The sequence below is a fragment of the Mus musculus genome, chromosome 13, assembly GCF_000001635.26.
Source record: "Mus musculus strain C57BL/6J chromosome 13, GRCm38.p6 C57BL/6J".
Taxonomy (NCBI): domain Eukaryota; kingdom Metazoa; phylum Chordata; class Mammalia; order Rodentia; family Muridae; genus Mus; species Mus musculus.
In genome coordinates, this window is record NC_000079.6 from 83,601,257 (window position 1) to 83,626,071 (window position 24,815).

The window sequence follows — 24,815 nt, forward strand, 5'->3', positions numbered from 1 at the left end:
TGACCCTAGGAATAGCTAGTAACTGAAAAGTGATCTATTTTATTCTTTCAGTTTCTGAAACACAGTACTTTTGATAGATAGATAGATAGATAGATAGATAGATAGATAGATAGATAGATAGATAGATACATACATACATACATACATACATACATACATACATACACACACATATATATATACCTATATATATATGGATATATAGATATATAGAGAGATAAAGATACAGAGAGAGAGAGAGAGAGAGAGAGAGAGTAGTAATGAAGTCCAACCCCAAGTTTTGATTTTTCTCGAAAAGTACTCCCCTCCTGAGTTATATCTTTTGTTCTAATGTATATATTTTTAAATAAATTTTATATTTAGCTTTTATGTTATGATGATAAAGGAGTCATTCTTGTCACAAGAATTGTCCTGGATAATAGAACCACATTTTATAGAAGCTGAAATAAGCCAACATTGGTCAGTAAATGGAGCCACTAACCTTATATACTCATATACATTGATATTAAGTGAAGGTTCAGATCTTCTCTCTTGCTATCCAGATGTATTTCAGAGTGTCAAGAACCAAATGCAGCTGTACCTTCATACATAGCCGTGCATCGTCAAGGGTTTCTATTTACAGTATGAAGTGTACTGGTGAGCCGAACACTCTTGTCCATTGAGATGACATCATGGTTTGGACACCACCTAATGAAGGACATGAATCACCAGATTCCAGTGATTGGTTCTCCTTAGCTATGATTGTGCTGAGTTCCTTTCATATTTTTTAAAAAAAAGCAGAAGTTAAATGGTCATTTTTGTATTGCGAGCATTTTAATGAAACAACATCATTTAATTTGAACTTTCAGAAATATAAATTCTAAATGCCCACAAATTGGGATTAAAGGTAAATTTTTAAAATTAATTTCAAGGAGATGTAGTTCAGTGTTAGAATATATGCCTATGATGGGAGGTGGCTGGTTTCATTTCCAGCACCCCAAAACACTGTTACAGTAACATAACACACCCATTGTCTGCCTGCAGAGAAATTATGTAATGTGAGTTGGTATTGTTTCTATTGAAGTTTCTCCTGGGCCTCTATTTAGGATTATGGGCTGTAAAAGATGTCAGAGCCTATTGTAAGCTGTTTAGTTATAAAAGTTGTTTATACTTTGAAAGCCAAGGAGGAAGTTCAGACAATGAAAAAATTAAGGTAGCAAAGAGAAACAAGTTCTTAACTTAAGATGTATATTTTATGCTAATAAATGTATAATTTAATAAATAACATACTTTCCATAAATAGCTAGCATTTCACAGAAATTAAGAAATTTAAACAAAAGTCAATATAATGTTTATTTTTTCACAAATACTTAGAAAATAAAAGTGCAAGACATGGTGCTAAATGAAATGAAATGATTGTGCCAGGTTCACTGTTCCCCAACCCAGAACAGATAGTCCAGAGTGGACAAAACACGTATAGCTTTTGCTGTTTCATCCAGTGGTAATGGGGATGCTGAGTCTGACTGCCAAGCATCTTGCTGGCTGCTGGGGATGCAACTGTAACTACCCTGAAGCCCAGTGTGGATTCACACTGTAGGGAAGTCCCACTGCCTGTAGTGTGGGTTATCCAAGGAAAAGGAAATTACAACTTCAGGCACCCAAAGGCAGGTCATAGTGATTTTTAAAGGTTTTTATTTTCTTGATCACTTGTGTATGGTGTGGTATAATGTGCATAGGGATGGAGCTCATAGAGTAGTAGTTACCGGAAGTTCTGAGCCACAAGATATGGCAGCTCGAAACCAAAACTGAGTCCCTTCAAAAAGCACTATATGCTCTTAGTTGTTGATTGACCCATTTTTCCAGCCCCTCATGGTAGATTTGTAAATGAAAGAGTGACCTTTCAATGATGAGTGGAATACATTGATGTGTGTAAGTATTTATTGCCATTTAAAGTAAAAATAAGATTAAGGATCTATAGATTTTTCAATATATATTTAAATATTAAAGAATATGTAAATGCAGTGATAGAGTCATAAAATGTATGTACAGACCAGGTTTGTCCATGGTATGGATATGTTGGAGTCTGATTTCCCATTGGGTTTGATTTTTTAAATATAGAGTTGCTCTGTAAACAGGTGGTTATAATTTTAGGGAAAAAACCCATAAAATATATTAACAAAATGCAGCAGATATCTTCCTAAAGTTTGATTTAAAAGTTCCACTTTAAAGTTCTATCCCACAGCCTTGACAGAGGAGTCCCCACCCCCTAATTCTAAAACAGGATACTTTGGCTAAAGGGCTGGAAAATTGTTACATACTTGTGTAACATTCCTATAACCTAATGCTCTTCAACTTTTTCTCTCAGTTTAATCATTGGAGAGTGTTCTTGATTTCTATAGTCAATGCTTCACATAGTAACAGCTTGTTGTATTATGGTCTGTTAGCCAGAGGGTAGGTTTATTTTTAAAACCCTGAACTCTGAATTTTTCTTTATTTTTCCAAGATTGAAAGCAGCTGAAATGCCTGGAGATACAGGTTGAAGGCTGCTTCACAATATGTGGAGAGAGGCTTCCTTCCCTCCTCGTGTGTGTGTGTGTGTGTGTGTGTGTGTGTGTGTGTGTGTGTGTGTGTGTGTGTGTTTGTGTGCGCGCGTGTATGTGTGTGTGTGTGTGTGTGTCTGTATATGTGTGTGTGTGTGTTTAATTTTTTCCTAACAAATGTCTTCTAACTGGCAGTTGCCTAAAAATAGAAAACTGCTTAACTAAAAATAGCCTGGCTCTCAGTCGTGCCAAAGAAAATGGAGAGGAATAGGCGTGGAACAGAGGGCTGAGTAATCCAGTTCTATTCATTCAGAGAAACCTTTGAGAACACAGGCCATGATAAAGTGCCCTCCAGAAACCACAGGCTGGACTCTCTCTTCAGACTTCGAGGTGCCAGTAAACATTTTAGCCCCAGGATAGTTTTTTTCCCCTTCATAGATTGTAAACATTTTCTGAAAGACAAGGCTTTGTTTCACAGAACCTGACAAACTGCCATAAGTAACTTTTGTAAGGTCTTAAAATTTCATAATTGTAAGGCTTTCTTTTTTAAGAAAAAGGATTCTTAAATGAAAATGTTGGAAAATTATGTACATCATGTAATAATTAACAGGAAACTCTGTTATAATAAAAAAAAAAAGCCCTACTTACTGCTTGCAATTAAACTCAAAACTTTCAAGTTTCACAGAGAGATTACTTGTGTGACTCACTGTGGCTGCAGAGCAGCAGCTGACGCGTTGGCTTAAGGCCCTTGGTGGAAGGACAGGCTTGGCGGAATAGATCCCCTATTTAACCACTTTCTTAAAGCTGTCTACACCCAAGCAGGTTTTTTTTTTCCCTTTTAATTCTTAAAATGGAATAAAAACCATCTCAAAAAAAATCCTTTAGAAGATGGCTTTCTGTTTTTAAAACTGGCATTCTGAATAAGCCATTTTTTACACAGACACATAGACAGTTTTTGCTGTGGTGATTACACACACACACACACACACACACACACACACACATCGTTTTCTTTTGGTTAAGTAATCTAAATAATCAGGTCAAACATAGCAACAGGAGTGGAGATGTCAGCGCAGCTCAGGAGTTGCATGGGTCTGAGCATTGTTATTTTCAGTTCCTGTAATGCAGCTAAGGACTCCTGAGACAAAGGAAACTAATGGATGGAAAGAGACTTAAATCATTGCTAGAAGAATCAAGGTCCTTGTATCTGTGTACATTGACTCTTCTGGTCTCCTTCCGTCTTGTAAAGCATTTTGTCGGTTTCCCTGTTGGCCCCCTACCGCTCTTTGTAATGGATGCAGACCACAAGTGATTCCTTTATGCAGCACACAGGGTGTAATTGTGTCTGTGTGGTGTATTAGTAATTACCAAGCTGAATTCCCATATTGTATCTTTACTGCAGGCATGGAAAAATAGGACACACAATCCTGCATAACCATTTCCAACCTAGATAGTGAGCCACTCAGAGCTGTGTTCTAGGGACAAAGCTGTTGACGTGTATACTTTAAAACAAAATTGTCATTATTCACTCAACTTTGGCAATGGTTATCTTCGATATTATAGTATCTTTTTCACTATAAAACAGTCTTTGCAATGCAAAATATTGTCTTTTTAATTGTTGACATAAAAAATTTAATATTGTTAGATAGCATATATTCACTATGCTAGCATACAGAAAGAACTGTTTCTGAGTTTCTACATACAATAGGTTATATGACATTCATAAACATCTCAAAGTATAATTATGTTAGAGTCATTTTGCCCTTAAACAGTCATATTTTCATATATAATTTATCAACCTTAACTCAAGCATTGTTAAACCAGAAAGAGCTGACAACAAATTTTTGTTACAGTAAACAGATACAAATTAATAATTAATTTCTTCGCTATAAAATTTGCATCCATCCTTTATGTATTATGTAGTTGCTATCGATTTGACTACCTCCTAATCTGTAGGGACTTGAAACAACTTCAGGACTATTTATCTATAATAGAAGTCAAAATAAAACAAGCAAGTTGGTTTAGACAAGATAAATTCCACTTTTGTGTGTATGTGCATATCAGATGCTTCTAATGACAATAAAGTACTGTTAACTACAGTAGTAAAGAAAGCAATAAGGCCATTTTGATTGAGGATAATAGCATTAAATTGGATATATTTTGTGGATTACTGATTCAATCAGGATGGTAGTTACATTTTATTATCAAATATAAAAGTGACCTTTTGGTCTTTATGTTTAAATTTTTATTTTTGACTGTAGATCTTTTTTATTCAAGCAATAATTATTAAATTACAACTACGTACAGAACTCAGCAACACTAGGAAAGAGAGAGAGAAAGGTGTATACAACATGATCGCTGATTCTTCCAACCATCTAGCTAATATAGAAAATGCACGTGTGAACCAACTAGTTTAGACAGTTTAGAGAGACGGTGTGTGGGGTGTCTAACGAGGGCAGCATAGCGTATGTCAGAGAGCAGCAGCTCTGAAAGTACCTGAGTTGTCTGCTTCTCTCTGCTGTATGACTGACACTTTGTCCCTGAGATTGTTTAGGTTCTGTGTCTCAAGGTCAACTTTGCAAACAGGATTAGTAATAATAACGAGTATATAACTGCTGTGACAAGTAAGAACATTTTGAAGACTTGGAACAGATGTCTGGCCCATAGTAAAATTTATAATGAAGATCATAATGATGGTGGTATATGGGACAGACTAATACTAGTAGGAAGCAGAATATTCAACCCTAAAAGTATTATGTATTATTATTGTAGGTTCAAAACAGTAAAATTCTGAAAGGAGCTTCAAAGGCTGTAAGGGAGATCGTTCAAAAGATGAGCTGATTCAGAGCGACATGAGAAGGGGGCAAAGCTAAAAACTACCAGCATGTTAATAATGACACTACATGAACATACAGGGAGGGGTAGGAAAAGGGCAGGGAGGTAGTTAAGAGAGAAGAGCCAGACCCAAGAAACACTAACTGCTCAGTGTGGAATTATATGTGATAAAAACATCACATAACATATGCGATGAAAAAGAAACGATGGACTCAAGCTGGAGAATAGCAGGAAAGAAAACCTGGGAAAGTTTTGAGTAAAATTAGCTATCTCAAAATATAAAGAGTAGAAAATTTTAAAGTGCTAACCTATTTTAATTTGTACAAATAGTGTACGTGTATGTTTTTAGAAAACCCAAAAGCTTTTCTTGTGTGTGTGTGTGAGAGTGCATGTTTGTGCATTGCAAGCTGTTTCAGTGACCGTGTAAATATCTGTGATTGTATGTAAGTCATTTTTAAATGCATGTGATTTCAATTTATACCTATTGTATGCACACGCAATTCTCTGGGTAATATTTATTATATACAGTATACTAAAAATTTATAGAAACTGAGGTCACATATTTAAAGCAATATAAGAATCTGTACATAAAATTGAAGAACTTGAAGTTTCCTAAGAATATGCAATTTTAATAACTATACAAACAGAACAGGCCTCTGTACACATAAAGTATCAAAAATGTAGACCCTTAAGCTTTCTATATACTATAGAAAGTTGGACGCCTGAAAGCCCAGCTTTCTCACTACTGCACTGGCTAACGTGGTACAAGAGGCAGGTACAACCTGGAGACTCACAAACCACGTTTCCATACTTGTATAAACTGCAACCTTGGGCATGTTTCAAAACTCCACTAAAATTCAGCTTTTTAAATTGTAACCTCGTGTTTGGTCTTACTGTGAACATCAACAAGTAATATACATGGCCATTAGCACAAGTAGGGTGTGTGATCTTCAGGCATGCCACACCATTTCTTTTCTTGCTGCTCCCTGTTAGGCAAGTTTTAAAACATTGAACACACACACACACACACTCACACATAACCCCCACACCCCTTATAAGTACTGAACTCTGCAGTAAATTTTGTTTTTACAACTTAAAAATCGTTTTATAAGCTAAGGGTCAGAGTGTGCCTGCCCTACTGTGTTTAAGGACCTGAGAGAAATGAGTACTCAGCATAAGGAGTGAAGTCATTTTGTGAAGTACTTTACATGATAGAGGGATAAATGGTATTTAATGAAGTTCTTCTGACAGTCTACTGATTTTTTTATACTGAGAAAATATGCACAAATGGAAAACTAATCCTATTAAGAAACATCAAAAATAATGTTGAAAAGAAATAAGGACTCCATCTAACAGGGTACCTATCCCAGTTTCTATTAGCAAACTTTGTTAGGGTTATAATTCAATGTGTAGTTTGCCTTCTTAACTGTGTGCCTCTGAGAAAAAGCCTTGTGTGTGAGAGGGGTGGAGTGTGAAGACACTGAACTTTAAAAGCCTGAGAAGGTAATCAGAAATCTAACAAAGAGTTCTTCTCCTCTGCTGCTGCTTCCTTTCTGACTCAAAATAATTAATTTCATTATAATACTAACCAGTCAGAGGTGTTTAGTGTGGTGATCCTGTTAACGATAAAAACACATGCGTGTCCTAAATTGCTTCTAGTGAAACTTTTAAGTGTCTCTGTGCCAACTCCCTCAGTATTTTGATGGCAGTATGATCCATGCTGCTGGAAGGGAGCCAAGCATTTGCTAATGTATTATACATTTGGCTCAGTTCCAGGACAGCAGGTGTTTTAAATATTCCAGTCACACACCCACAATGTATATTGCCACTGGGGGAAATAGCATTTCTAAACCACTGATGTTTACTCTGAGCCACACCTAGTTTGCTCTGTAAGGACAGTGTGGATGAACCGTGATGGGGAAGGAAACTTTCTCTGATTGGAGGTGCAGCAAACAAGTCGTTCTGAAGTCTACATTTGACCACTGGCTCCCAGACCAAGGCACTAGTTGTTAGCAACCAGAAAACAAGTCATCAAAATCCAGAAAAACAGTTCAACACCTTCCATAAGCGAGTTTCTGTGAATAGGAGAAATTCTACTTATATTAGAGAAAATAGTAATAAATTGTATGATAATAAATTGGTAGGTTCTGATTAGAGGGCGAAATCTGTGTGTCATTAGAATCCACCATTCAGTTTGCAAGCAAACTAATGTGGGGGAAAGAAAACCTGACTTTCCTGGGGTTCTAATTTCTAAATTGAAGTGTTTCCTTTTAGAGGGGAAAAAAAGGCAATAATAGCTGTGTGGAAATACATCTACACAGAAATAATTCAGAAAATTATTTCAAAAGTTTTAACTTCCTGCTAGAGATCCACACATGCACAAGAGACAGAGATCTAAGGAGAGAGGGGGGAGAGGGAGGTGAGGGGAAAGGGGTGGCTTGCTGCTGCCACTATCCGCTGCTGTGGCTTTCATAAAGGGATGAAACCTGCAGTCCCAGCAGATGAACTCAGATGCACAGCTTCCATTTCCCTAAGCACAGGTTCCTGTGTCAGATCAACAAACCTTCATTGATCTTTCTCTAACCCTTTGGCCTCAGCAATAACTAATGCACAAGGGCTGGTAAGAGGTTTCTGACTGCCCCCTGCCACCTGCTGTCACCTCATGCTTCATTTCAGTATAGATGGGGCCTCTTTGATGATTGGTCAATAATGCACATTACCTCATGGAAACAGGCTTTGAACTGCAATTTTACTTCCTCTTTTAATGGTGCTGTTTCCTCTCATCTTTCAACTGTGATCTTTAAAAAGAAGCGAGATGTTATTCAAAGCCATGGTGACGGCAAGTTTGAGCATTGTGAAACTGTTAAGTGGTTAGTTAGTGTTATTTGTCCAACAGAGAACTGATGTTAAAGTCCATGCAGAACTCCAAGCATGGCTACGAGAAATGCCTTTAAATATTATACAACATGATTTTATTTCCGTTTCCACAACATCCAGTTTTCCATCTGAGAGACATGGGTATTGAGTGTGCTGTGGTAAGCCTCCAGAGAAAACAGAGAGTTCACAACTGCAGAGACAGTCGGAGACTGTGGGTGGCATTTCTCTGCTGAGTCAGGTCCCCAGGTTTTACCAACAGTGCAGATTTTCTGACAAGATGTGAAAGCCCAAGTCTGTGGTTCTTGAAGCTCTTCTGAAATAGTCCCCTTTTCCTTGCAACTTTGGGAAATTTTCACTTAAGATTTTATTTTTTCCCCCTGTCTTCCTCATAGCTGTTAAAGAAAATTGAGAAGTCTTACACTGGATTCCTTTACATTTCCTATCACCCGGCCTATAAATTAAAACAGCATTCCTTGTGTCTGTGTTAAAATGGGGGAAAGAAGCAGCTCACGTAGCTGTGGATAGGAAAGGAATCCTTAAGATGCATGCAAGTTTTCCGCAAGACCCACAGCACTGTGCAGAGTCCATTATTCGTTTGTTCATAAAAGTATATACTTTCAAAAAAAAAAAGTATATACTTTCTCTTCCACACCCACGTCTTCCCACCCCTCACCTGTCCAGGCGATCAGAAACAAAGAACTGAGCAGTTGGCTTAATCTCAAAAGTGTAGATTCTCACAAAATAAATAATTAAAACGTGTTTTTCTCAGTAACTGAGAATTGGGATTCTTACGAGGAGCATCTTACTAATCGCAATAGCTCTGCACGTGGATGCCCCCAAGTCAGCCTACGTGTCTTAGACCACACTCCCTCTCAGCCTCAGGAGCTAAAAGAAATACGATCTTTCTGTCCCTTCCTTTCAGCCAGAGAGATACTACCTAGCTGCCAGAGAAGGGGCTGTCCTCTCTATCCAGTGGTCACTGGAGTATCAATGAGGAAATAGTATAGATAAGATTACATGTTAGAACATACATTTTATTATAGATATTGCCCTTGGTGGAAAAAAATTATCAGGCAAACTGGTCAAAAGTTACATAGATATGATTTTCATGTTTTTGTGTGCTTGTTGAAAGACTCAACCCAGGTAGGTTCTTGCATATACTAGGGATACACTCTACCTATGAGCTGTGTTCCCTGTCCCTAGGAAATCTTTATTAAGAGACAATCTGGCAGCAGCACAGTTCTAAGACAAATACCTTACTAAATCCTTGGAAGTAAGCAGTGTAGTTCACACACAGTACATAAGCTTGCTTCTATAGTAACTATCTTGGGATTTTTTTTCCTAAACCATTGGCATCCATGGAATGGCAATCATAGTAGATCTCCACGTATCTACTATGACACTACTATATAGTGTGTGTGTGTGTGTGTGTGTGTGTGTGTGTGTGTGTGTGTGTGTGTGTATCCATGCAAGGATGCAAGTATGCATGGATAAACTCTTGACAAAGATAATTGCTCCACAAATGGTAGGTTTTATTGCTGAGAAATACATTCAATTAAAATATTAAGATTAATTTTTTGATAGTAAAGAAAGATTGATTTAGTTTCCTCTTTGTGAACAGAAGAAAAAATATTTTCATGATTATCTGGTAAAGTCTATGGAAGAAATGATTGTGCAAATAAACATTTGTAGATTTCACCAATAGACTAATAAAAATCACTAAGATTTCATAAGCTATAAAAATTGAAATGTCAAGCTTAAAAGTCAGGTTGCCGAACATTTCCATGGACAACTGAAGCTATTGTGATGAAAACAAGCAACTGAAGCCGATAAGAATGAGAAACCTAATGCCTGGAAACTCCTCAGAGAAGGCCATCTTGGGCCAGAGGACAGAGTAGGCTATGGCTGACAGCCTCCGCTTAGTTGCTGTGAGTTAGAGATCAGACTGAGCCACTGCCCATAGTGAAGGTCACAGTGGCTTGTGATAAAGCTGTATGTTAGATCTTAAAGTACAAAGCTAACAGGACAAGAAGCTGACTGACACATGTAACAGTGCTTTGTGGCCTCGTTATCTTGGCCTTGCCTGTTTTTGACAACACTACAACATTGTCATTCATGCTTTCCTTCTCTCCCACCCAAAGTCTGTCTGTCTGCCTCTGTGTCTATCATCATGTTCTTTGTAATCTGCACTGTCATTATTCCTTTTCTTCAACGTTCTCTCTCTACACCTTTCCCCAATGAAGTCTTCAGTGATCTTTCTGACTCTTGGAGCATCCATTCGTGATGAAAGTAACTGAATGAAACCTTAGTCCTACTGTTTGTATAAAATGACATCATGGAAATGTAATTTTATCAACTGTGATTTGTTAAAAGTTTTGGAACCTTTGCAGATATAGATATCTATCTATCTTGATTCTTAAAAGTATCAAGCTAGAAATTTTTAAGCTTGCCCATAAATGAATAACAGTGATTTAGCCTGTATAGGTCTTGCTCAGAATATATTAGTGATACTACCAGGCTTTCCAAGTCACTTTTCTACGAAATGTGCTCCATTTATAAGTATTTTATCTACAAGAAAAGCTCCAAGTTTTTACAATGACTTCACTAGATGTTTTCCGACTCTTTTGTTCTATTACTTCATCCTATTTATTCTAATCCTTATACTCAATTTATAACTGCCTATGCTAATAAAAACTGGCTCTCCACTTTAATACTGTAAAAATAACAGGAACTGGAGTATGAATCTAATAGACAGGAGCCTCCAAATAACAAATGATCCAGCCAACCTCAGGGCATGTCCCAGTGGAAAGCTGAGCTGAGAGTCCTATTTCGGAAATGCTACTGGCACTTTTGATGTTGGTCCTAGAAGCACTGTTCAGTTATTTAGCTAGTGCCAGATGGAAATAATTATATTGTTAAGAAAGCAAATAGTGACCTTTTGATTAATGGATTCAAAATCTACATTAGCTCATGAAATTCTAAGGAATCTGTTCTTTCCCAGGTATGAGGAAACTCAGTTAAAAGGCACAGCTGTGCTCTCTGGAAGCTGGGTTTGGAATGAGGAATGGGTAGGAGGTTGGTGGCAGTACAGTGGGAAGAGTCATGATAGGATTGCACGGAGATGGGGACAGTGCTGATGTGCTTGGCAGGTGCAGCCCGACCTCCAATGCAAGACTGAGACTAAGCATGCTGTGGAAAGGTTTGCAGCATATTTATTTTAAAACACCTTTTTTTTTTTGACCATTAAATACTAGTAGCGTGTAACACTTCTTTCTACTAGTTACCTACTCAAGACCGTTGAAGAAAATCCAGCACCTATTCTTGATCCACATAATCTGTGGTGATGAGATAAAGCTGTACAGTAAAGACTCTAACGTTCCTGTGAGTCCAGACACTGTTTTACATTTTGATAGGGAAGGTGAGATATAGACACCAGTATAAACTTAACTACAGGAAAGAAAAGGGGGGCTTTGCTTTTCAGAGTCCCTGTCCTTAGGAATTCCTTCCCACCTAATATCAGCGTGGATAAATGGAATGGAGTTCTATTCATTCACCATTAACAATACCCTATAAACCTAAATCTCTATTTCCAAGCTGACCCTCTGATCCTGAAACTGTGCACAATCTTTTGCTCTTATCTGACTTCTAGCTGGCCTTTCTGGTTTCCTGCTCATAGATAGGTCTCCTGAAGTCCAGTGTATTCAGTCTACCTAGCTAACTGGCCTAGCTAACCAACCACTAGCAACTCATTACAAGTTAAACCCTGTTAAAAGAAAAGACGGTATATCAGGCAATAAGATAGGTAAACTAATATTACATGAACAAAGTCCCATGAATGATTTTTATATTGGGTGTGGTGGTGATGCAGCCAAAGAACAAGGCTGCTGACCTTTGACGTGTAACATTACTTCTGTAAGGAAAACTCCACATGTATGGGAAGGAAGTGGGCTTTCCAGCCACAACTGTTTCTTAGCCTGTCTGAGGCTCCATGCTGTATGGCACCAGGCTGTCGTTAGCACTTTTCTTCTATACAACTCCTGTCCAGAAGAGTTAACTCATTTGTAGCAACATCCTACTGTCAGACACTCTGCTAATTGCCAGGACCAGAAAGTCCTCAAGAGACATCCTGTCTGCATTAATTTTACAATCTAAAAAATAAAAACTGAGATATGATCAACAATAGAGATAGCATACAGATATGAAATAAAAGTATACAATTTTAGAAATACATAAAAGAGATGTAGTAACTATTTTTCCAGGGGCCATATAAAGCTGATCAACTATTCCACCACTGAACTACATTTCATGCCCTCTATGAAGTCCACCATACTCTGTTCACCCTTTTTTATTTTAACTTTTATACGAGATGGGAATCCCAGAGTTCTACAGTGGCCATTGCAATGGATAACCTGCATTCACATTTAATAGCTACTATGGGTTTTCAGGTCATGTTGTAATTCCACTTTAAAAAAGAGCCACTGTTCCTGAAGTCTTAGATCCCATTATTAAAAACAGTGCTTGTTGAATGGCACCCGTATGCTGGACAAAACCAGGTTGCAGACATAAAGAGTGTTCTCTGTCATGGAAGCTTGTTCTCACACATGCAGATTTCCTTCTTTGGACATCCACAGTGGCTGACTGACAGGCTGTCCTTAAAGCACCCCAGTGACACTGCATAGTCCTCAGAATTTTGTTACTCTCTAACATGTCAGGGAATGGGGGTACCATTGCTAGTTTGTGCATACCATGGTAAATGCACATCTCTGGAATTACATTTCAGACTGAGAATTAGAACCTGCAAAGTCTTCAGGCTGTACTCACTGGAAAGATGTTACATAAAAGGTCCTTTCCTATTTTTGCCATCAAATTACTGTAGAATATCCAAAAAAATTATACCGGGACTGGATTGTTGTTGAGGAAAATAATAAAAAAGAATCCATGCTATTGTCAGCGAGTCCCCAACAGGCTGGCCAGCCAGGCTCTGGTGGGCAATGGCCTGCCTGTTCTCATCTCATGGAGACTCTCTGACTCAGAGCTCTGAAATCTCTCCACCCAGCTCAATAAATCTCTACTGGGGAGTCGCTACCATGCCAGCCCCGTGCTTCAAAACTCCTACGACCCTTATGGTGCACAATTGGCAAACTCACACTTTGCCACCATACCTTTTTCTCTTGAACCCAGTCGAGCCGGCATGTGAAGGAAAATACCACACAAACTTAGTTCAGAAACAATGGTAACTCAATCACTGGGCGCAACAACTAGAATCCTAATCTTGTAAGCCTAGCTAAATCTCAATCCTCTGGTGGTGAATCCTAGTAGATTCCTAGTGAATTTGCCATCTAAACCAGGGGACACTTGTAGGTACATCTTGTCCTCTCACTGTCCCTATCCAAAAGCCCCTATCTCTCTCCTGCCTCCTCTCTTCCTCTCTCCAACCTGGAAGTCCTGCCTACTTGCCAAGTGATTGGTTCCTTTCTTAACTAGGGGAAGGTTCACAAGAAGTCACCTGAGTGACTCATTCCTCATTCCAGACCACCCCTCCTGGGAAAACAGAATAAACATCAAAATGCCAACAGCACCAGGGCCATCCAAAATAGATTGTGGCCACTTGATGGGAAATAGGCTAATTTCTGAAGTGATAAATGTTCAAGTGGCAGGAGGAAGAGAGTGAGGATGTAAGTGAATCCTGACTTTCTTCAGACTCTTGTCTCTTCCATGGCCATCAGTGAAGAACTCAAGGAATGGAAAAGAAATTGAGGAATAATTCATTTCTGACCCAGATTGAGGTCTATTAGCAGCTCATGTTGAGCCTGTAACTGGAGAACTAAAAACTATGCTATAGATAAGGGCAGAGAGGGATTTCCCATTGGGCAAGGAAAAATGGGCCAGAGTCAAGCAAGCCCATTAGAGTTCTTAATTCTCTTCAGCCTTCAGAGAGACTAGTGTTTTTTAGCAAGGAAACGCTATCTTAGGAGTTACCTCTACATCTTAGGAGTCTCTCAATGCCTTAGAAATAAAGCTTTGTGTCTCTTTCTGGGGTATTAACAAATGTTCTAAGATACCAGTGAATCCATGGCTAGCTTCACATCTTTATTCTTATTGCTTCATAGAAAAGTCTATGAATCCTCTGCCTTTCCAACAAGCTAGAAGTAGACCAGAAATCCAACCATCACATGTTTTCAATGTATATCAGGGAAATGTTTATTCCCAGTGAAAACTAAAGTAAAGGTATAAAGATACCTGTTGCATACTTTGATTTTTGTTCTCCTTGTGGTAAACTGGTAGAAGCAGCCGCAAAAATACATCTCTGGTGCAAAAAAATATCCAATTAGCAATTCTAAGTTGACTAAGGCCTGCAAAACAGAGAGGAAAAGCAAGCAAGGAAATCACAGACAGGAACAAAAGGCATAGATCAAGAGTGTGTGGATCTTCCTACAAACATGGGAAATGATAAGAATATTCTCCTTTGGTGAAAACAGTGCTCTGGAAAATGAGGGAAGAACTAAAGGGGAGAAGCAGCTGGAGAGTGTGCTGTGCATGCTTGTGTGTGACACGGCTGTTGGTGGCCACCGTGGTTTATAAAAACAGCTATGATGCAATCAGGTTTTCATTTTAATTAGATCCTGCCTGATGTATAAAGGAGGCGTATGTGGAAAGTGGGGTCAGAAACCAAACAGGCTGAGGAAGGAGACAGAAAAGCAAGATGAGCAACAGATGAGAGGAGGTGATGAAATGGAGGATGATTTCTGGGCTTCTGGCTCAGAGAACTAAGTTGTAACACTTTCTGAGAGGGGACTGGAATAAGAGAGGAGCTGGAATCAAGGAACAAAATAGGAAGAGAAATATACAGAAATCTCCTAAGTCCAGGAGAAAGTGGGAGCGATAGTGACTGACAGCCTAGTTGCACCGCCAGGTAAGAAAGAGTAGGATATAGTCCACTGTCGTCTCAAATGAGCTCATGCAGTGACCCTACATATGAATGGAAGAATCACAATAGACAAGAAACTACGAAGAAACAAAAGTAAACGTTAGAAATTACTGCAGTTTCTGAAGATAGCATATGCATCTACTTTTGTTAGTATGAAATATGAATAGTTTATAAGAGAAGATGCTCTGAAGAATTATTTTTAAAGCTCCCTGTGACTTTGGATTCAGCCTTTTCCCCTGTAACAGATTTGCAGCGGAAGTGCCACAGTCTAAAAAGATTCATACGTGAAGCTACAATCACGTTTCATACTCTCACAAAACCTGCTTCCTGATCTTTGTTAATTTATTCCTTTCCTCTCTTTCTCAATTGTTGAATTCATTCTGGCTTGCTTTCTTCTTCTCTTCTTCTTCTTCTTCTTCTTCTTCTTCTTCTTCTTCTTCTTCTTCTTCTTCTTCTTCTTCTTCTTCTCCTTCTCCTTCTCCTTCTCCTTCTCCTTCTCCTTCTCCTTCTCCTTCTCCTTCTCCTTCTCCTTCTCCTTCTCCTTCTTCCTCTTCCTCTTCCTCCTCCTTCTTCCTCTTCTTCTTCTTCCTCCTCCTCCTCCCTCATCATACTCATCCTCTTCCACCTCTTCCCTCTCTTCCCCCTTCTTCTTCCTTTTTTGAGAAATCAACATCAGCTATTATTCTGGTTCTTCCTGAATTTGACTTACTTTATGAACATTATACATAGCATGTTTCCTGTCTTTAGCTTCAAATTGATGCTGGATTCAGGATGTCAGAAAGCTTCATGGATGAAGTATGCCGGACTTCCCAATTCAGCACTGTTCTATCCCAGACACATGATGTCTGGGTTCCAGAAGAGTTGTGGTAGAAAGACCCTTAAGGACTTTAAGCCACTGCCCGTCAGTCCTGAGGAAGTCTACACCATCTGATTTGCTCTAGAATCACTCATATTGGCAAATTCTCCCCCAAGTTACAATGTTTTCAAAATAAGGCTAATCCCAGAGCCTAGAAGAATCAGGGACTACAGAGCAGTTTTTGTCACATCCAGATAAAGATGAGCTATGCTCAAGAGTGTGGCAACATGCTGTGTACATGTGCATATTCACAAACATTTCCCCTTGCTCGTCCCTTCCATATTTTTGTGCTTTTCTGTAATTTACATTCTGCTTGAAATACCTCTTCCTTTCTCCCTTTGCTATGATGAATTCATTCTCACTGTCCTTTTGCCTTATAGAAATTATATACTCACAACTTGTGTCACTCATCAATGTAGCATGATCAGCTATCCTGAGGTTTAAGTTTATATCAATCCACTCATTTTTAAGCTATGAGATTAAAATTCTGAATTATAAAGGAACTTCAAATTATGAATTATGAGCAGCCCCATGTTGTTTTCTTACTTTAAAACTACAAAAATAACAAACCTGTAGTAGTTACTTAAAAAAATACTAACATGGTAAGTTTTAAAAATTACATAAAGTAGTAAATAAAATAGTAAGAAGAGAGACATCCCCGTAACGAAAACCTGGCAGTGAGCCTGAGCTTCCTCCTCCTGACAGACACTTGTATGTTCTTTCCTGCTCTGTGTATCCATTTCAGTCTCTTGATTACGTCTCAACCATTTATGATTGTTGCCATATCCCAGGTCCCATGCTACATCCTGGCAATACAGGATAACAAGTTAACAGGCCTGTGCTATAAGAAGCTCCCAGGAAGAGCAAGAAAGCATGCAACAATTTGAGCACTATAATCAGAAAACCATCTTACATCTGGAGGACCAGTGACAACACCCAAGGCACAGTAGCAGTTAGCAAGCAGACATTAAGTGGTCTAGATCCTGCTGCTGTCTCTGCTTCACAGACAGACAAATTCAGTTCAGTTGGGAGACCCCAGAAAACATTAACAAGAGGAAAGGTGTCTTTCTTTCAGCTCTGTAGCACTTGTTGAGTTGAGCACTAAAATATGTCAGACTGCTATGTGTTTAATTTAAAAACAAAACACACAAAACAAAACAACAAAACAAAACAAAACCAGAAAAAGCTTTTGTTAAGGGCCTCTTAAGCCCCTTAATGCACCCAAGGAGACAAATTCATAAATGATGAATAATGAGTAATTAAGGATTCAACAGTAAATGTGCATAATAAAGTCTGTGCATGGGTGGTTAAAAAAAAAAAAGATGCTGGAGCTGTGTGATGGGAGGAGTTAAAAGTCCAGGCAAGATGGCATACCAGCTGTGTTTGGGAGGAAGGCAGACTGAGGGCTTACTGACTTACTCCTCAAGCCCCACTGGAGAGATTGGACCTGCCACTGCTTCTGCACCTTCTGGGAGCAGGGGGAGATCCAGATGACCCCTAGGCTCACCCACACTGCAGTCCAAATAATTCTATGAGCTGTCCTATTTGAATGCTTATGTGAAATAATCTGTGATCAATAGAAAACAAGTGGTGACATTTTGTTATATTGGAGCCATTCATATCTTTAATTGATGTTTTCTGCGTTACTGAAAAATAACCTACTGGGAAAAAAAAACAACACCTTCAATGCCAATATCTTTTTTCAGGCTTTATTTTTTTAGATATATGTACTTGGAGCCTGGAGATCCGTGCATTTGAGTGTGGGGTTCAGCAGAGGCCGGTGGTATCAGATCCCATGGATCTGAAGTTACAGTTATGTGTTCCTCCGCAACTGAGAACAATGCAGAGATCAATGGCTAGGAGAGAGCCCAGCCACAGTGGATATATCTACGTCACAGCTCCTGCATTTATGACCCAGGGAACATCATAGAGTTGAGAGCTGAAACACTGTAAATGGGAAAATACCAGGAAGTTTACTGTAACAGTCTCTCCTAGAAATGGCAGTATAAACAATGGAGAGTAACAGTCATAACAAGCATGCTAATGTGGAAGAGAGAAAATCGCATGGGGTTCCACCCCTGGACAAAGAACTATAGGCAACTAGTAACTAGCCCAAGTAGAAGAGTTAGCCTCTCCTGGGGATGAGCCCCTTATTGGTCATCCAATACAAACTGGTCAGGCCAGAAACCAATAGAGACCCCAACAAGAAATACACTGGCAGCAGATCATATTTATATTTTTGTGTGCATGTGCACACGCGCGCGCGCGCGCACACACACACACACACACACACACACACACACACCTTTCATCAGTAGAAGGAAAGATATGCTTAGAATGAATATTAATCTAGACATAAACCGTGTAATAGTTTTATATTTTGAACGTTTTTAGATTTTTAACACAGATAGGTACTTTATGAGTTAATTTTTCTTATACATGATTCACTTGCCTAATAAAGACAAAAGTGCTGATTTACTAAACTCACGGTATATTATTGTATCTTTTTCATTTCTGGAATAAGAACAAAAAAGAATTGTGGTATACATAAATGTAGTCTAGAGACTGCTTACAGATTTGATTATTAAAACCTGTAGAGAAATTCCTCGGCACTTAGTCTTGCCCTGTCCAAGAACTCTGTTAGGAATCATAAATGGAATGCACACTATACTTTTGTTCAGATTTTCTATTCCTAATTCCGTATTTAAAGGAGCATCTTAGGGTGGTCAGTCCTAGACGACATGGCCTGAACCAGTGTTAGGCATCCCTGCACACAGGGGTCATTACACACTGCTCTACCTACTGACATGGTTTCTCGTGCCAGAGCCCATGGAGTGTGTCCCGCACATGTGTGTCCTCCTCAGCTGCTAAAGTCAAGCCCAAGGGACGTAAGACCAGAAGAAAGCAAGCTGCCTTTCCTAAGTGCATGAATTTTCTTTCTTGCTTTTTGTGTGAATGCAACATACATGCAGCTAACAGTAATAATTCCTGCATGTGTTCTTGACACATGAACCCTCCAAAGTCAGGGAACCCCGTTATGCAAGGGAGCATGAGTATTTGGATTTGAACAAAGGTTAATGGGAGTAATTTGGGGGTTTTCACAAAAGGGTTTTAAATTTCAGCTGTATAGTTAGGCACAGATAAAAGTAAGAAGACAATGAAAATATACGTTATTCAGTACTGAAACTACATACACAGAGAGAAATTGGCTGGTTTGAAGCTTTTAATATGAGATACTAATTCTTTGGAGAAAAATGTTGAATTTTAATTAAATAGCCTTAAGATGAGATACATAGTCTCACAGAATCGAAAAGGACTAATAATTTAGTTACCTCTTTTGTACTGAGAAGAGAATTTTTTAAAAGAAAACTAGAATGTAAAAAATACATAGCTAAAAAGGAAAAGTCTGTGTAAATCATTTCATAGGAAAGAGATTACCTAGTTGATTACCTAATGCATAAGACAAGACATAGACTCCATGTGGCATTCTTTTTCATTTATATTCCTTTTGGTAATGAAATAGAATCTGTTACCCTACATCGATTTCATTAGAATTTTTGAAGCACCTGTCATCTACCATCATCAGTTTATACATATTTCAGGATTTCCCGGTGAACAAATGCAGTAATGCAGGTCCATATGTCCACATGTCTGGGAGCAGAGATTCCAAATGATGCTTGGATTACCTGCCTGGACTTCTCCCATCTATTGTGTGGAATATGACACCTTCTGTCAATCTAATTGCTTCTCTAAAAGCGCCTGTACTCTGCTCACAGTATGACAATCACTACTATGTGCATATGCCCCCAGAAGCCTCTGCAGTCAATTGATCTAGCCCAAAGGTGTCACTCTTCTGTGGCAAGCTAGCTTCAGTATACAGTCTCACTGAAGACTTGCAGAGTGCTATGGGAGTAAAGTCTCTTTAGATTATGTTGTGAGAGAAGTTGGTTTTTCGTAGATACCTTCCTTGCCTTCTCGTAACACACATGAAAAGATTGCTTCAAAGTGTCTTCATCTGTGGGACACCATACATTCAACTTCATCTATAGAATGGCTGTCTGGGCACCTACATAACCTAAACAGAGATACCAGAGATAAAAATATCAGAGATACTTTCAAGGCCAATAGCAGAGAGTCTGATTTTGCTAAAAAAAAAAAAAAGTCCTAAAGGAATATGCTTCAAATCCATTTAGTAAGCCCCTTAGTTCATATTGACTATTCATTATTATGAATAGACAGACTTGGCTAGAGCTAACAGTAGTTCCTTTGTCATCATTAAACAGCTGTAGATTTTAATATAATAAAGATAAAACTGTTCCTCTGGTTCTGCATTCACACTATGGCATTCGAGCCGGTGCCACCAATTCCATTTTCCAAGCTTTATAATTCCACCATAATCATTTGTTCTTGGCAGAAATATGTTATGCAAGCACTCAGCTGAGGATAATATTTTTGAACAATTTTTCCAGTGCTCTGGTTATGTGATTATGGGAATTTAGGACTCTGGATTAATTCACTCTCAGATTTTGTGTTTCTGGATCTCAAAAAAAAAAAAGCTTTTTAAAATAACACAATTTAGCTTAAATCATTACTTCCATACCAGTCATATTTGTTACAAGATAATGTCACCCAACACAAGAACGTATTGGGAGGGAACCAGCCACTGCTTTCTCCTGCTCATTACAGTACCATGCCAGCAGCTTTGTTTGCATTCAGTAATTCCCATCCTGCTTCAGGTACAAAGTGACTAGTGATTTTTTTTTTTTAGTTTCTCACTCTATGAACTAAGTGTTTTTTTTGACCAGGCGACCTTTCCGCTCTTGACTTAAATTTGATGCCAAGGAATGCAAGCATAGATTGGTTGGTAGAGGGCTTGCCTCATAAGCACAAAGCCCTGAGTTTGATTGATAACATAGTACCAACCAAAAGTAATAATGCATGCCTGAGACCCTAACATTTGGAAGGTAGAGTCTTGACTACATGAAACCCTGTCTCAAAATAATATTTCTAGGAAGTATAGCTATTTTATTCGTATTTTTATCCCTAGAGTTTTCCCCAAACTTAATTCCTTAGCATTTCAATTTGATCTATACTAGTGTTAAATGAACTGCTGCCAGAGAACGTGAATGCAAGAGATGAGTCTGTGTTCCTTCTTTCTTAAAATCCAAAAGATTTTGACAGGAAAACGTTAGCCACAGCTTGTTCCCAAACAGTGACCAAAGCTCAGGGACAATGCTTGGCAGTACTGGTTTGAAATTTGTCATAAGATTTCCTAAGCTTGTAGTGAAACACTTGTGAGAGAGAATGAGTTAACATTTTTAGAGGGATTTCAGTGAAATAAAAGCAGTGTGTTTGAATTTTTATAAGCCACAGTATCTACCCACCCAAAAGCTTTGTAAGAATATTTAGCACACATGTATGTGCCAGATGGATTGTAATGACAGTTGGTAGGCCTCTTCTAACCCTTTCGTTCTGTTGTCAGAAATCTGCATATCAAAACAACGATACTTTTTACAATAAGATTTTTTGGGTAAAATACACATTGAAAAAAATCTACTGTCTATTAAGACTCTAATTTAACATCATATGGCGTTTTTAAGTTAAAGGTTTTCATAAGACTATCTTAATATACCTTATAGAAATATAAATAAGTTACTTTTGAAGACTACTAAATACTTTCTTGATCTTACCTTCTTTTCCTTATGAACATGAATTCTTTTTTAAATTGTGTATGTGAAGTATTATATGTGTTCTATATGGTTCTGTGTGTGTGTGTGTGTGTGTGTGTGTGTGTGTGTGTGTGTGTGTGTGTGTTTACGCATGTAGAGGCCACAGGTTAGATATCCTTTCTAGTTTACTCCCTTCCTTTGATTTTTGAGGTAGGGTCTCTCACTGAAGTCGAAGCTAACTTGTTCAGATAGACTAGCTATCCAGTTAACTCCTGGGATCTGCCTGTCTCCACCACCCTCTACCCCAGGCTAGGAGTTGTAAGTACACACATCAAGCCCAGATTTTTACATATGTCTGAAATAGAGGAACTAAATTCTCATGCTTGTGTTGCAGTAAGATATTTCACAGCCCTGTGAGTGAATTTTTAGTTTTATAGATTAGATATAGATATAAATTAGATATAGATATGTTGACTATAATGCAAAACACTCAGTTCCCTTTAAGGTCAAGAATCTATAGAGGCCAAAGCAAAAACATACGATAATATTCCAAGTCGAATGCTCTTGTGGCTGAGATAATACTAACAAATGAGTTGAAACTGTAAGAAGTTAGTAACTAGAATTAGCATCCTAGTGTTTTGTGATGTCCATTCTAGTGTTATTGTGGGGAACCTCAATGAGTACTTGTTCTAGACCAAAATACATGGTTGTAATTTCATGAGAAGGGGACAGGTGGCCCCACCAATTAAAAATTCCTCAAGATTATAAATGTATATTTCATCATCTTGTGTCAAAATATTCATTTTAATATTCAAACATCTTACCACATAATAAGCTGTAACCATATGTTTGTTATATTAAACCACTATAACATTAATAAATATTTACAGAGCTGCACTACATCCTAGATGTTGAGAAATGATAGCTCCCAGTTTGGTTTTAAGTATATGCCTTCAATGCCTCAGAAAGTAATTTTAAGTAACATTATATTTGTTACACAGTGATAAAAATCAATGGATTTGAATTTATAAGCTGGACACTCCCTTGAAAATGACATCATTCTATTGTCCCCAAATGTATAAATCAAGGATGCAGTGTTATCTCAGGTTTCGGACCCTTGGCTGGGTGTTTTGGCTTTTTCTTTATTTGTATCTGAGTTCTCTATTCAACATGGATCTGAAGGCTTTCCATTAGTAAGAGAAAGATAGCTATACATATCTTTGTAACCAAACCTGGTAGTGCCAAGAAAATAAATGTGAATCTCTTAATTATTAATATGTCAAATTGTATGATTGATCAGGGGTTTTATGATCTCCAAAACTACAATATTTCTGTCCATTGGATTGTACATAGTTTCGGTGAAAACATTTTTTTTTAAAGAATAAAATTCAGGACTCCTGACTCATAGTTTTCCAAACTGTTACACTGTTTTATTGGTATTTATCCCTTAGTGACAGCTGAAACTAGCGCAGACCTACATCAGGAGACAGGAGGCTGGCGAGAAGCCACTGACTTCACTTTCAGGTGTCAGGAGAGTCTCAGGCTGATTCGTACTCGCCTGAAACCAGGAGGAGTTTGTGCTGTTTGATAACTCCTGACTTGGTTGTCTAAATACAGTGCTGTCGTCCTTACCCAGCTCAGGATAATGAAGCCCTAAGCTCAGCCATCCCAGAGCTGCTTCCCACTCTTGTTTAGGAAGATAGTTTCCCAATATTGGAAATTTCAATACAGAATCTTACAGATTCCCCAGAACTCTAACAAGCAAAAATAATTCCCCCCAAAATGAGCTTCTTCCCCACAAGGACTTGGTGATTAGCCGGCTTCTTTAATGCTCCTTTTGCTGTCAAGCACCAGAGTCAAGACGGAATAGTAACTCCAACCACTATGTTAAATCCAGAGATAATGTTGGCAACATTTCTGCTTTTTTGTCGTAGATTCTGAAATGATTTTGCAACATCCTGACTGCTTGTATGTCTGTGGGAAAAGAGTACTGAATCGCATTACACTTGGCACCTTGTAATTGGTTTTCATTATATATTTCTATCTGAGTTTTGTATCAAGATAGTTTACCTTTCTTTGTACATTGACTGAAATTGGCTGAAAACAAAAATAGCTCCTTGTTCCTTTAAAAAAAAAAAAAAAAAAAAAACTAGTGATGAGCACTCTGTTAAAATGGCTCATTCTCTCCTTGTGATTTCTTTCCTCAAACGTAGTCTAGCATATATAGTAGTCTGAAATGCTGGACAGTTTCAATTTCTGTAACATCACTAAACGTCTCTTACAGCCTTTGTCTAGGTTTGAACTTTGCACATTATGTATTTCAGACATTGAGAAAGAAGGGCCTCAATGGCTGTGACAGCCCAGATCCCGATGCAGACGATTCAGTAGGTCACAGCCCTGAGTCTGAGGACAAGTACAGGAAAATTAACGAAGATATTGATCTAATGATCAGCAGGCAAAGATTGTGTGTAAGTACTCGAAACACCCTTCATTTTTTTTTTACTCTTGATATCTCTCTGAACCTGGCAGGCATTGAACAAGAAAGAAAACAAAGGCTCTGAAAGCCCCGATCCTGACTCCTCTTATGCACTCACCCCACGCACTGAAGAAAAATACAAAAAAATTAATGAAGAATTTGATAATATGATCAAGAGTCATAAAATTCCTGTAAGTACCAAAGGTAGAGGGCTGGTCTGCTGATAACTGCTGCAGTAACATCCCTTAACCCTCTCGATGGTGGCTTGCTTTAAGAAAGCATTGCAAAGTCAGACAGATGAAGTAGCCATCTCATCCCACAGGCAGTGCATTTAGAAAGCAACCCCTGTGGGATACTGAAATTGCATCAACTCAAAGAGTTGCCATGGAGAACTTCATTCAGAGGTAGAAAAGTTCACAGGAGGAAGAGAAAGATCCATGAGCCATGCCCTGAATTTACACAACCTTTGCAAAATCAAGTTGTTACACAGGGCATCAGAGTACACTAAAACAACACAAGAATCACTTTCGGCATACATTTTGTATGCAGAGACCGGATACATGAGTGGAACTGTTGTTCCATCGTACACTGACAGACATCACTTAAGTAAAGGCTAGTTTCTGAAAGACATGTCAGCCCCTCCCCACACACATGA

At 38.4% G+C, this 24,815-nt stretch overlaps 1 protein-coding gene and 1 long non-coding RNA gene across 35 annotated transcripts in view; one reads left to right on the plus strand and one right to left on the minus strand.

Moving 5' to 3' along the window:
• The window catches only part of Gm52043, a 32,293-nt gene extending 8,280 nt beyond the window's left edge, over positions 1 to 24,013 (minus strand). The window contains exon 1 of the long non-coding RNA XR_003950628.1: positions 482 to 24,013. This is a non-coding gene — a long non-coding RNA (predicted gene, 52043). The remainder of the gene's footprint in view (positions 1 to 481) is intronic.
• Mef2c (myocyte enhancer factor 2C) overlaps positions 1 to 24,815 on the plus strand; it is a 163,063-nt gene that overhangs the window by 97,240 nt on the left and 41,008 nt on the right. For 25 of the 34 annotated variants that reach the window (XM_006517123.3, NM_001347572.1, NM_001347564.1 and 22 more), the window contains one exon: positions 24,009 to 24,152. In XM_006517123.3, coding sequence (XP_006517186.1) covers positions 24,009 to 24,152 — 144 coding nt within the window. Of the gene's footprint in view, positions 1 to 24,008; positions 24,153 to 24,213; positions 24,352 to 24,815 lie in introns of all 34 variants that reach the window. The other 9 variants (NM_025282.3, XM_006517128.4, XM_030247173.1 and 6 more) reach the window with 2 other exon arrangements.